At 44.0% G+C, this 14,444-nt stretch overlaps 1 protein-coding gene across 1 annotated transcript in view; it reads left to right on the top strand.

The window, feature by feature from the left end:
• Nucleotides 1-438: 438 nt before the first annotated feature.
• NAB1 (NGFI-A binding protein 1) overlaps nucleotides 439-14,444 on the top strand; it is a 72,026-nt gene continuing 58,020 nt past the window's right edge. Inside the window, exon 1 of the mRNA XM_089692711.1 lies at nucleotides 439-1,271. Coding sequence (XP_089548837.1) covers nucleotides 453-1,271 — 819 coding nt within the window. The 5' untranslated portion in view covers nucleotides 439-452. The remainder of the gene's footprint in view (nucleotides 1,272-14,444) is intronic.

The following is a 14,444-nucleotide window of genomic DNA, read 5'->3' as shown; positions in this document are numbered from 1 at the left end:
ATTCCCCTGTACACAGTTTACAACATTCAATTTTCCTGTTCTCACTGCCATAAACAAAGCCACATCAGTAACAGCTACCACTGTATTTCTTTCAAGGTGTCCTCAATGTACACCTAGAAAGTAATATAAAGATAGTAAAAAAGAAAAAAAATAGGTAAGCTTCTGTATCCCTTGGGAGCAATCTAATGCCTTTTGCATTCCTAAAAAACATCAGATTTCACATTCCCAATTGATTTCAATGCATTTTATCAAAATGACCTGATTTTGCCCATAATGTTGACCAAATAGAAACCTGTTTTGCTCACCCTAATTGAATATCCATCATACACTTTAACAGAATACAATTGTAATACTAAAACATACTAAGTCAGGTTTGCAAGAACTTGCATTTAATTGTAAAATATTTTACATAAAGGCTTATCTTTTTTTCAGGGTTATCCTGCTGATCAAACATGGCAACTTCATTACCACGAACTCTAGGGGAACTCCAACTGTACAGGATACTACAACGAGCCAACCTCTTGTCTTACTTTGATGCCTTTATACAGCAGGGCGGAGATGATGTCCAGCAACTCTGTGAAGCCGGGGAAGATGAGTTTCTTGAGATAATGGCACTTGTTGGAATGGCTAGCAAACCACTACATGTTAGAAGACTACAAAAGGCCTTAAGAGATTGGGTTACCAACCCTAGTCTTTTTAACCAGCCTTTAACATCGTTACCCGTCAGCAGCATTCCAATCTACAAGCTTCCAGAAACATCACCTTCTTTGTTGGGGCTTAACTCCAGCAGTTACGAAAGGAACAATAATACTAGAGAACCACACCTGAAAATTCCAAAGTGTGCAGCTACAACATGCGTTCAAAGTGTGGGTACTGGGAAATCCGAAGGCATGTGTAGTTCCCCACTGCAGGTTAGCAGTGAAGCCAGGCACTGGCAAAGTCATCAAACTACAGAAAGTGAACACAGCCTATCTCCAGCTGACCTTGGCTCTCCGGCATCACCTAGAGACACCACTGAGACTTTGGATGCTGCTGCTGCTCTGTCTGTAACTGAGTGTGTTGAGAGAATGCTACCTTCATTACCAAAAAATGACTTGAATGAGGTGAAGGAACTGCTAAAAAATAACAAAAAGTTAGGAAAGATGATTGGGCATATCTTTGAAATGACAGATGAGGACCCTCGAAAAGAAGAAGAGATACGAAAGTACAGTGCAATTTATGGCAGGTTTGACTCTAAAAGGAAAGATGGGAAGCACTTAACTCTACATGAGGTAACCAATAGTATGTTTTATATTTCAATTATTTATCAAAACTTGTATGTACTTAACAGGAAATAGAGGCACATATTTATATGACCTTCTAAATGTACAAGCTACACAGGTGTTTTCTTGGTGATAGTTAGTGATTTTATGATGAATTGATATTTTTGTTTGTTTTGGTTTGTGGCTTTCACAACTAAAGGAATCATAATGTAACTTAAAGCTAAAGAGGAACAGCTGAAATCAAACAGGCAGTTGAAAGCTAAAAACTCATAAATTATGTATATATTTTGTGCAGTTTCTGTATAGATTATTCATGGTGCTTTGCACATGACATTGGGGACCAAGGAGCGGCTACACATGATTATTTACTGATAGGCCATGACTATTTATTACTGCTTTTACAAGACTTTCTTTTTTTACTTCTGTGTAAAGAAAAATTATTGTATACTTTCAGTAAACATTCATTTAAAAAAGAAAATAGGTTACAGAACCAGGAACTAACCCAATTTCCCACTACCTTTTGAGGTATTATATTGAGGAAATCTGCTCTGGTAATTGTACATGGAGAAAGAGAGCCCTGCAGTGACTAAAGTTAGCCATACACTAGTAAAATTGTGCTTGAAAAATTCAAAGCAGCAGAATGGACATTGTTTCTCATATTTCTAACAGCGATTGGGGTTTTCATTTGGGGAAGTCCACTTTCAAAATGAAAAGTAAAATATTGCTAATTCGTCCAAAAATCTACTAGTGTATGTCCAGCTTAAGACTGCCCTGGACAGAGTATACTGTGTCGAGAGGTGGATCTGCATAGCTATGCTGAGAGTCATCTTTTTCCTCTTCAATTTGGTTATGCTCCCTAATATCCATTACTTTGTGAGTGACACCATAAATCAATAATGGTCCATTGTACAACCCATGATTCTTCAGTAGTGAGAGCCAGTGCCTCCTCCCCATTATCCCTTTCTTCCTTCATCCAATCCTGGGCCCCACATCAACTGTATAGGCTACGGTGGATTGCTTTTCAGAGGGGGTTGAAAAAAAGGTTGGGAGGCACTATGTCACCTTCTCCTCACCTGTTTCACCCTGAAACGGTCGAAACACCAAGCTACAACCGTGTACATTGCACACAGTTGAAGGGCGGTTGCAGCCCTATTAATTTTAATTGATTGCATGAATTAATTAAATAATTGGTTGGCAGCAGTACTGCCCACCAAATGGGACAAAGAGTTTAATTTTTTCTGTAGCATGTGTACAACCCTGTGGCTGCATATCGTTGTTTAGGTGGGTGGCCTGATTTTACTGTCCCTTGGCCACATGTCTGAACAAGTCCAGGCATATCATTTATTCCTTCAGTCTTCTGCTACTGCTTTTTTGTTGATAATCCAGTGATCTTTATGGCTAGTTCACACCAGATGCAGTAGGATGCAATTTTGACTGCATTCAAACTGCATAGAATAGTTCACACTATAACAGTGCAGTGAAAAAATAAGACTGCATGTTGAATTTCTCTGCACCACATAAGTGCAAAAAAGTGTTGCAGTGCACATAACAAAGAAGGAAGTCACCTTACAGGACACACATGGATGGAAAAACTGGCATCAACTGCATGTAAGCATGCATGAAAACACACTTCAAAATGTGCATAGAATGCATGCGAAAAAAAGTGCTTGAAAGATGTGTAGTTTCTGGTGTGAATGGGATCATAAATCTACCCTGTTCTTGATGCTGAATCACCCACTGCATATTCCTACAGTGCATCCAGAAAGTATTCACAGCGCTTAACTTTTGCCACATTTTGTTATATTACAGCCTTATTCCAAAATGGATTAAATTCATTTTTTTCCTCAACATTCTACAAACAATACCCCATAATGACAACGTGAAAGAAGTTTGTTTTGAAATCTTTGCAATTCATTAAAAATTAAAAATAAAAGTAAGAATGTAATCCATTTTGGAAAAAGGCTGCAATATAACAAAATGTGGCAAAAGTTGTGGCAAGCGTTAATACTTTCTGGATGCACACCTCTCACATAAGGAAACCCATTTTTAAAAAAATGGAGGTACTAGGAAGTTTCTTAAAGCCACCATTTAGCTGCAACCCTGCCTTGGATGCTTTAAAGTGATCTGTGACATAAAAGTCAGAAAAAGGGGTGTTAGGCTTTACTCACAGCCTTGGCTGACTTCAGAGTATCCATGTTGCTGGATTCACATGTGGATGCAGATAGTTGAAGTTGCTCATCCTGAACAAAAGCAAGCGATTACCTGCCTTTAGGCACAGATGATCTCCCCTGGACACAAGCAGCATGGGTCCATGGGAAACCACTCTCCCTAACCTCATATAACCACCATATGTGCCATTACAACCCCAATTCCCAAAAAGTTGGGATGCTGTGTAAAATCTATATAAAAATAGAATGCAGTGATTTACACATCCCCTAAACTCATATTTTATTCACAATAGAAAACATCAAATGTTTAAACTGAGAAAATGTACCATTTCAAGAAAAATGGTGATTTTGAAATTGATAGCAGCAACAGGTCTCAGAAAATTGGGACAGGGCAACAAAAAGTAAGTGGTACTAACAAGGAAGAGCTGGAAGAACATTTTGCAACTAATCAGGTTAATTGGCAACAAGTCAGAACCATGATTATATAAAATCGGTAACTGAGCACTGGGTGAATAATGCAAAAGCTGCTAGCATATAGAGGTAACCTCAAGAACCCAATAAAAGAATCATAAAACACATAAATATGCAGCGCTAGTAAAATGAACATATATGGAAAACACACTGGATCATATAAAAGATGCTGAGTCCGTTATATGGTGAGATGAATAAAGTGTTCAGTGCAAATATTCAATAAATGTGTGCTGGAGGAAAACTGTGACTCTTGTGATTGTGAAGATAGACAAACATTGCACTAACCAGATAGTGCAATTTAATGCGCATGGAGCATATAAGACCTGCTCCTGGTACTCTGGATGTGTAATACTGCAAGGATAGGTGTCATCAGCATATAGGCCACTAGGTGTCATCCATCCAGGTAGACCCTCTAGCCTCCGAATATGCCAGTCACAGCCACCAGGGGAAGGGTCAACCAGTGCACATCAATGCCACATATCAGTGCCCATCTGAGCTGCCTTTCCGTGTCACCCATCAGTGCCACCTATCAGTGCCAGTCAGTGCCGCCTATCAATGCCATGTATCAGTGCTGCCTTGCAGTGCCCATCAGTGATGCCTGTCAATGCCCATCAGTGCCACCTACCAGTGCCCATCAGTGCCACCTATCAGTGTCCATCAGTGCAGCCTCATTAGCGCACATCAGAGAAAAATCACTTATTTACAAAATTTTCTAACAAAAACTAAAACATTTTTTGTTTTTTTTTTCAAAATTTTCTGTGGTTTTTGGTTTAAGAAAAAATAAAAAACCCAGAGTTGATTAAATACCACCAAAATAAAGCTATGTCACAAAAAATTATAAAAATGTCATATGGGTACAGTGTTGCATGACTGCACAATTGTCAATGTGCGACAGCGCTGAAAGCTGGAAATTGGCCTGGGCAGGAAGGGGGTATAAGTGCCCTGTAGGCTTGTTGTTAAAGGGCATCTTAGACCGTGTCTTTTGAAGTGAACATGGGCAGAGGTTCACCAATCTGTGAAAAGCTGTGCCTAAAAATCATCGAACAATTTCAGAATAATGTTTGTCAACATAAAATTGCAAAGACTTTAAATATATCACCATCTACAGTACATAATATCAAAAGATTCAGAGAATCTTAAGAAATCTCTGTGTGCAAGGGACAAGACTGAAAGGCATTATTGGAATGCCGTAATCTTCGTGCCCTCCGATGATACTGCATTAAAAACAGGCAGGATTCAGTGATGGACCTCACTCTGAACACAGTTCACTGTGCCATGCAAAAATGCAAGTTAAAGCTATATTATGCAAAGAAGAAGCCGTATTTGAATGTGATCCAGAAATTCCACCATTTTCTCTGGTTCAAAGCTCATTTAAAATGCTCTGTTGCAAAGTGAAAAACTGTTCTGTGGTCAGACGAATACAAATTTTAAATTCATTTTGACAAGCATGAGCGCCACGTCCTCCAGAGTAAAGAAGAGAGGGACCTTCTGATTTTTTTTTATCAGCGCTCAGTTGAAAAGTCTGCATCTCTCATGGTATGGTGGTTCAATGGTGCAAATGAAATGGGCAGATTGCACAGCTGGAAAGGCACCATGAATTCTGAGAGCTATATCCAAGTTTTAGAGCAGCATACAGTAAGCTCCCATCCAGACAGCATCTTTTTTCAGGGAAGGCCTTGCATATTTCAGTAGGGCAATGCTAAACCACTTGCTGCGTCTATGACAACAGCATGGCTTCTTAGTAGAAGAGTTTGGGTGTATAAGTGGCCTGTCTCCAGTCCAGACCTTTCGCCAATTAAAAATATTTGGCGCATCTTGAAACGAAAAATACGACAAAGACTGTTGAGAAGTTAGAATCCTACAGTATATCATGCAAGAATGAGACAACATTCCTCTACCAAAACTCCAGCAACTGGTTTCCTAGATGTTTATAGAGTGTTGTTAACCACTTAACATCTGAAAGGTGTTACCCCCTTCATGACCAGAGAATGTTTTTGCTATTCAGCACTTTGCTACTTTACTTGGCAATTGATCGGTCATGCAACGCTGTACACAAATGAAATTGTATGTATTTTTTTCACACAAATAGAGCTTTCTTGTGGTATTTGATCACCACTGTTTTTTTTTTTTTTTTTTTTTAATTATATAAACAAAAAATACCGAAATGTGAAAAAAAAAAAAAATTCTACTTTTTGTTTTAAAACATATCCAATTAAAAAAAATCTAATTTCTTTATAAATTTAGGCCAAAATGTATTCTGCTACGTCTTTGGTAAAAAAAAAAAAATCCCAATAAGTGTATATTAATTGGTTTGTCTGAAAAGTTATAGCATCTACATACTATGGTATATACAGTATATTTACGCAGCTATGATGCTATACTGGTATTGGCAGTGATCAGCAAATTATAGTGAGACTGTGATAGTGGGGTGGACAATCTATCACTAGCTGACACTGGCTGGGAGGTACACTAACTGACACTGACCTCAATAGTGACACTAATACAGTGATCATTGCTAATATCGTACACTGCACTAAAGAGGAAATAAAAAAAAAAATAAAAAAAAACTACTTGTCCAGGGACTAAATCTGGTTCAAATCTACTTGTCCCTCATAACAATCTATTTGTCCTGATAAAAAATGTAACCAAAACCGTATTTTAAATCTGAGGTGCTTTTAGGAATGTCTGGGGCTTTTAAAAATGAAATGGGCTTTATGCCAACCTAAACTTGTAGTATTTATTTATTTATTACAGGTACTTATTTAGCGCCATCAATTTATGCAGCGCTTTACTTATATATTGTACATTCATATAAATCCCTAACCCTCAAGGGGTGTACAATCTAAGGTCCCTATTTAGACAGGATCCAAACGGAGTACCCGGAGGAAACCTGTCAGGGCTCCAGGGTATGACCAGAGGTATGTGACTGACGCAGGGAAACGCAGGCTTCAGATAAGTTATAAACAATATAATTTATTAAAGACTAACAATACAAACATAAACGCAGTGCAATACTAAAACATAACACAGTGCAAACGAACCAAACCAAACCACCCACAGATAACAGTACATATAATGCAAGCGTCGTCAGGCAGGCCGGGTCAATAACAATCGGGCAGGTAGGTACAGGGGGTCAGGCAGAGAATGGTCGGGGTCACAAGCCAGGGATAAAACAGGAGAAGTCAGCAGAGGTCCGGATCAGGCAGGGTCAGCAACGAATCGGACAGGAACAGGAACAGGGATTCAGGAACAAGATACAGGGCCCAGGAAAAACACACACCAAGGCCGAGACTGCAGGTCTGGCCATCCCTTAAATACACCTGCATGATCAACTTCAGGTGTTTGGCTGGCTGCAGGGTTGAGTCTCTGATTGCCGGGAGCACCCGCTGGCCAGCCCTGGTACTGCAGCCCACAAGGCAGGTGGGTCCCACCATTACTGGCAAGTCCATTCCTGACAGTACCCCCCCCTCAAGGAGCGGCCTCAGGACGCTCCAAACAGTCCTAGCTGGGCAAAATGTTCCACCGCCCGGGTCTGGTAACTGGCACATCGGGCAGGACTCCGGGCAGGACTCCGGGCAGCGGCACACCGGGCAGAGGCACATCGAGCTGGACTCCGGGCAGCGGCACATCGGGCAGGACTCCGGGCAGCGGCACATCGGGCAGGACTCCGGGCAGCGGCACATCGGGCAGGACTCTGGGCAGGACTCCGGGCAGAGGCACATCGAGCTGGACTCCGGGCAGGACTCCGGGCAGAGGCACATCGAGCTGGACACCGGATCACCAGGCGGAGCAGCAGGCACCGGGCCACCAGGCGGAGCAGCGGGTGCCGGGCCCCCAGGCGAAGCGACAGGCATCGGGCCCCCAGGCGGGGCGGCGGGCACCGGGCCCCCAGGCGGGGCGACGGGCATCGGGCCCCCAGGCGGGGCGACGGGCATCGGGCCCCCAGGCGGGGAGACGGGCATCGGGCCCCCAGGCGGGGCGACGGGCATCGGGCCCCCAGGCGGAGCGGCGGGCACCGGGTCATCAGGCACGACAACGGGCATCGGGTCACCAGGCATCAGGTCATTTGGCTCGCCAGTGGGCACCGCGTCATCTGGCAAGGCAGTGGGCACCGAGTCACCAGGCACGACAGTGGGCTCCAAGTCAACTGGCATGACCGCGGGCACTGGGTCAGACATTTGATCGTCTGGCTGGACAGCGGGCATCGGGTCACCAGGCATCACAGCGGGCACTGGGTCATCAGGCATTGGATTGTCTGGCTCGACAGTGGGCATCGGGTCACCAGGTATGACAGTGGGCTCCGAGTCACCAGGCATGACCGCGGGCACTGGGTCAGACATTGGATCGTCTGGCTCGACAGCGGGCATCGGGTCACCAGGCATCAGGTCATTTGGCTCGACAGCGGGCACCGCGTCATCTGGCAAGGCAGTGGGCACCGAGTCACCAGGCACAACAGTGGACTCTGAGTCAATTGGCACGACAGCGGGCACCGGGTCATCTGGCGCTGGATCATCTGGCTCAACAGCGGGCATCGGGTCACCAGGCATGACAGCAGGCACTGGGTCATCAGGTACCGGATCGTCTGGATCGACAGCAGGCACCGGGTCATCTGGCGCTGGATCGTCTGGCTCGACAGCGGGCATCGGGTCACCAGGTTTGACCGCGGGCACTGGGTCATCAGGCATTGGATCGTCTGGCACGACAGCGGGCATCGGGTCACCAGGCATGACAGTGGGCACCAGCTCATCAGGTACCGGATCGTCTGGCTCAACAGCGGGCACTGGGTCATCAGGCGTGATAGGATCATCAGGCTGGATCGGATCATCAGGATGGATCAGTTCATCAGGCTGGGTACAGACATCAGGCTGGGTACAGACATCAGGCTGGGTACAGACATCAGGCTGAAGTGCGGGTGCCGAGGCACCAGGCTGAACCACGGAAGGCAGGTTCTCAGACGGCAGGCTCACCGGTTTGGATACTGGCAGGATGGTACTGGTTGGAAAGAATTTTCGCTTTTTTCTGGTTTTAACTGCTGGGGCACTGCAAGTAAACGCAGGTCTGCAAACGAATGGAGCAGCTGAGGACAGAGAAGAGCTGGAAGATGGAACAGAGGAGGGAGCAGTTGCTACAGAGGACTTCTTTACAGGGTTAAAGAAAGGATAGGTGCAGCGAGTGGGAGCAGAGGACTGGTATGTGGTAGTTAGAGTATACTGGGCAGTCACTGGGGGTGCTGTCGGGGATGCAGGAAGAGTGCCTTGAGCGGAGGAATGATGTTGTAAGCTGACTGAGGCTGGATGCAACAAGTCTGACCATGTCTGCAGTATGGGTTGAACAAAGCTCAGTTTACACAAAGCCTGTCTGGTCAATGACTGCACTGCGTTTATACAGTCTCTTAGTACCTGTGGTGAACATGCAGAATAACGCTCCAGAAAGTAATCCACATCATCCTCTAATAACCATACCAGGAACTCTACCTGGTCGGCACTAAATGGCGGCAAAAATTCATCCCTGCATTCGGAGGAACCAGATGAAACCAACTCAGCACAAACCTGAATCAATGGCTGCACCTCAGAGAATTCTGTGCCCTGATCTACTAGAACATGAGCGATCCGTATACATTCTAGCAGTTCATCCCTGGGATACTCCTTCAGAGTTTGATAAGCATACTCTCTGTCATCAAACACTAGCAGAGATAAATACACCACCTCATCAAGATCCATCCTTCCCAGCAACAATAAGCCAAGATGGCTTCCCTGTGCAGCCACTTCTGGTCAGGATTGGCCTTGGTGTAATGTCAGGGCTCCAGGGTATGACCAGAGGTATGTGACTGATGCAGGGAAACGCAGGCTTCAGATAAGTTATAAACAATATAATTTATTAAAGACTAACAATACAAACATAAACGCAGTGCAATACTAAAACATAACACAGTGCAAACGAACCAAACCAAACCACCCACAGATAACAGTAGATATAATGCAAGCGTCATCAGGCAGGCCGGGTCAATAACAATCGGGCAGGTAGGTACAGGGGGTCAGGCAGAGAATGGTCGGGGTCACAAGCCAGGGATAAAACAGGAGAAGTCAGCAGAGGTCCGGATCAGGCAGGGTCAGCAACGAATCAGACAGAGACAGGAACAGGAACAGGGATGCAGGAACAAGATACAGGGCCCAGGAAAAACACACACCAAGGCCGAGACTGCAGGTCTGGCCATCCCTTAACCGTTTCAATACCGTGCAATTTTACACCTTCCTGCCCAGGCCATTTTTCAGGTTTCAGCGCTCTCACAATTTGAATGACAATTGCGCGGTCATACAACACTGTACCCAAAGTAAAATTTTATCATTTTCTTCACACAACTAGAGCTTTTTTTTGGTGGTATTTAATCACCGCTGGGGTTTTTATTTTTTGCTAAATTAACAAAAAAAGACCAAAAATTTTGAAAAAAACCCACATTTTTCTTTGTTTCTGTTATAAAAGTTAACAAATAAATAATTGTTCTTCATAAATTTAGGCCGAGATGTATTCTACTACATGTCTTTGGTGAAAATAACCCAAATTAGGATGTATTTTTTAGTTTGTAGGAAAGTTATAGAGTTCACAAACTATGGTATAGATCTGAATATTGATCAATCCTGAAGTACTGACAGCTAATCTAATTTCTTGAGGTCCAAGAATGTCAGAATATTACAGATATCCCCAAATGACCCCTTTTTGCAGAGTAGACAGTCCGACGTACTTCATAAGAGGCATGGCGAGTTTTTTGAAGTTGTATTTTTTTGTCATAATTTTTCGGAAAATGAAAAAATTAAAAAAATTATTTTCACTATTTTTTTTTTTTTTACATACTGTCACCAGTGCAGTACAGCATCACCATATAACTGGCATGGTGGTGAACAGGGACACTGACTGGTGACAGTATGGAAAAAAAAAAATATATATATATATATATTTTTTTTTTATTATTATATTTAATTTTTTATTAAATTTTTTTTTTTTTTTTTTTTAAGATTTTTTTTCATATTTTACTATGACCAAAGTAGTACAATGTTACCATAGTAACATTGTACTACTTTGGGGAAGTGATCAGTATTTTTTTTTTATTTTTTTTTACACAATTTGCTTATAGCAAAGAATTACTTTGCTATAAGCAAGCATTTACCTGAATGAAATCGATTCATTCAGCTTTTTTTTTTTTTTGTTTTTTTTTTTTTTTGTGCTTAGCTGTGATTTGGTCACAGCTAATCACATGACATGTGCATGTGATTAGCTGTGACCATTCACAGCTAGGCACTAGTATACAATGGATGGCATCATGAATGAAGCCATCCATTGTATACAACTGTCATGTGACCTGCTGTGATTGGTCACAGCAGGTCACATGGTACCAGAAACGGGAGCCGGTACTTGGATCTGTCATCGGCCGTGTCCGAGGTGCACGGCCGGTGACAGATCGCACTGCTGCGCCGCTCTGCATTAGCGCAAACGGCGCATGTGCAGGAGCACGCCAAATGGCGTGCACCCGGAATGGAGAGACACTTCTGAAGCCGCCAAACGGCCATTGCCCGGGCGGCTAATGGTTAAATACTCCTGCATGATCAACTTCAGGTGTTTGGCTGGCTGCAGGGTTGAGTCTCTGATTGCCGGGAGCACCCTCTGGCCAGCCCTGGTACTGCAGCCCACAAGGCAGGTGGGTCCCACCATTACTGGCAAGTCCATTCCTGACAAAACCCATGCAGGCACAGGCAGAACATGCAAACTCCAGCTAGATGGTGCCGTGGTTGGGATTCGAACCAACAACCCTAGTACTGCCAGGCAGAAGTGCTAACCATTTAGCCACTGTGCTGCCCCATTATTTTTAACATTGGGCTGTTTATTTCCTACTCACCTCCCTGCCTGTCTCCAGCACCACAGGGACTAGCAGGGAAGGGAAAGACCTTGCAGTGTGACAAGCACCGATTTGGCAGCTCCTCAGGTGTTGGGCTTTGTTAACACTCAGCAGAAGCGCATTTGCTGAGTGAGGGGCCGGCCCCAAAGAGAAAAAAAACTTTATTCCATCAAGTTACCCTCGCACACAGAAGCACTTGGGTGCTCAGTACAAGCACGTGCTGAACAGCCAAATCAAACTCCAGTGTGTGCTCCATTAAAGGATAAGTTCGCCTTTAAAAAAATAAAATACAAAATGCACATTTTTTTGCAGGTAAAAAAATATGCATTTACTACTTTCTTTTGGAAAGCATTGCACCAGTGATCAACAGATTGTGGGTGTAATGCATGTGTCAGAGCCTGGGATCGAAACTGGTCCTTCTGCAGTGGGAGGCAATGTCTCTTCTCACTGAGCTATCTGGAATGCTGGACAGCTCCGTTGACAATTCTTGGATAATCCTGCCTTGTGCCTTGATTTCTCTTGAACCTTGAACTCCTTGCTCCTCCCATGAACTTCCTTATAAAAGCCATGTCTCTGCACTTCCTCCTTGCCAGATTATTGTGCCTTACCAGCCAATATCCCGCTTACTGTTCCTGCTGCTGTCTTCATCTACGTTACCGACCTTTGGCTTGCTACTGACTACGATTCTGCCTCATCCTATCTACTACCATTGGTGACCGACCCTTGGCTTGTGACTGACTCAGCTTCTGTTTGATCCCTGAACTGTTTGATCCGCTTTTGGTTTCCAGCCTACTCATTCCCTGGTGGGGTGATCCTGAGATCTGCGACCTGGCATTCACATGCAGCCAAATCCATCTCCACCATTAGGAGCTCTGGGGAAGACCGGTGGATGCTTAGACCCTGCACCTCAGGTGAGCCTGCGTCATTCCCAGTGTGGGCCGCTGGTGTACCAATCCTGCTGGTTTCAGGTAAGCCTTACAACTGCTGTAGCAACTGGTCTCTGAACCTGACCTTATATCGTGACAGAATAATCTGGCCCAAAACATGGAGGCCGCTATAGCAAATGCCATGGCTCCTGTCAGGCAGCAAATTTCAGAGCTGCAAGAGTTTGGTGTTACCTACCAAGAAAAAGTTTCTGAATTGCAAGGTATAGTAGAAAGGCAACAGGGAGAGATTCAGGCTCTGCAGAGACAACTGCTGAACCGAGATGATCCTAGCTCACATATGCCCCAACCATCTAAGTTTAATGGAGACCGCCGCCACTACAGGGGTTTCCTTAATCAATGTTGTGTATATTTCCAAATGTACCCTGCTGCGTTTCCTTCAGAGAAAAAGAAGGTAATGTTTATTGGGCTTCTGACTGGGGAAGCTCTAGCTTGGGCCTCCCCTTATATAGAGCAGAACCATAGCATTTTGAAAAATTTTGATACCTTTTTGACCGCAATTAATCAGGTTTTTGATGATCCCAACCGTTGTGCTACTGCTGAAGCAAAATTGCATAGTCTGCGACAGGGTAGACGCTCTGTCACTGAATATACAGCCCAATTCAGAAGTTGGATGGCAGATACCACTTGGAACCCTGCAGCACAAAAGAGCCAGTTCCGCCAAGGGCTTTCTGAACAGGTGAAGGATGAGCTCGCCAGAGTAGATATTCCTAATGATCTTGAGGAATTTATCCAATTGTGTATCCGAATCGATCAAAGGCTTACAGAAAGGAGGAAGGAGAAGTTGGGAATGTTTGGAAGTAATAGGGGCATGCATCTCTCTGCTAGTCCATTTGTTCAGCAGGATTCAAGAGTCTCTCTGGGTTCTAACACTCCTGAGCCTATGCAGGTTGATGCGATCAAGAGATCCATTTCCATCGAGGAGAAAGAGAGAAGACGTTCAGAGAACTTATGTCTTTATTGTGGGGATTCTGGTCATTTATGCAATTAATTGTCCTAACAAGGTCAAAAGAACTATTGCTGTGACTGATGTGATTGAGCCTGAACACAAACTCTATAAGCCAGTATGTCTCCCCACTGATTCCTGAAGAGAATAAAGTGAACTCACTACTTTCTCACTTTGTTATCCCTATTAAACTTGTATCTGAGGGCCGTAAAATCTCCTGCTCAGCTCTGCTGGACTCCGGGGTGGGGGGGAACTTTATGGATATAGAGTTTGCCAACAGCAATAATATTCAAGCAAGAGACACATTTACCCCTGTTTGATATGGAGACAGTTGATGGGTCACCCTTATCTTCAGGACCTGTTACCCATAAAATGGTTCCCCTGATTCTGTTGTTTGAGGCTGACCATTGTGAGACCATCAGCTTTCAGCTGATTACATCACCCAAGTTTCCCATCATCCTGGGCATTCCTTGGTTCTCCACTCACAATCCTGCCATTAACTGAGGAGCACGAACTATAGATTTTACATCCTCCCACTGTAAAAAATATTGCAAAAAACCTTGCCAACCAAGTCCGTCACCAACCAAGGAGGCGCTAAGTGATATAGTGGCTATCCAGTCATATGACAATTTGCCCCCACATTACCATGAGTTCCGGGATGTCTGTGACAAGAAAAATGCAGATAAATTGCCCCCTCTTCGCCCATATGATTGCCCCATTGAGCTGCTCCCAGGGGCAGAAATACCTTTTGGCCGCCTGTTCAAT

This window comes from Staurois parvus, unplaced genomic scaffold (assembly GCF_062004578.1).
Source record: "Staurois parvus isolate SC_StPar_1 unplaced genomic scaffold, SC_StPar_1.0 ptg000601l, whole genome shotgun sequence".
NCBI lineage: Eukaryota > Metazoa > Chordata > Amphibia > Anura > Ranidae > Staurois > Staurois parvus.
This window is presented reverse-complemented; position numbering and strand designations above follow the sequence as displayed.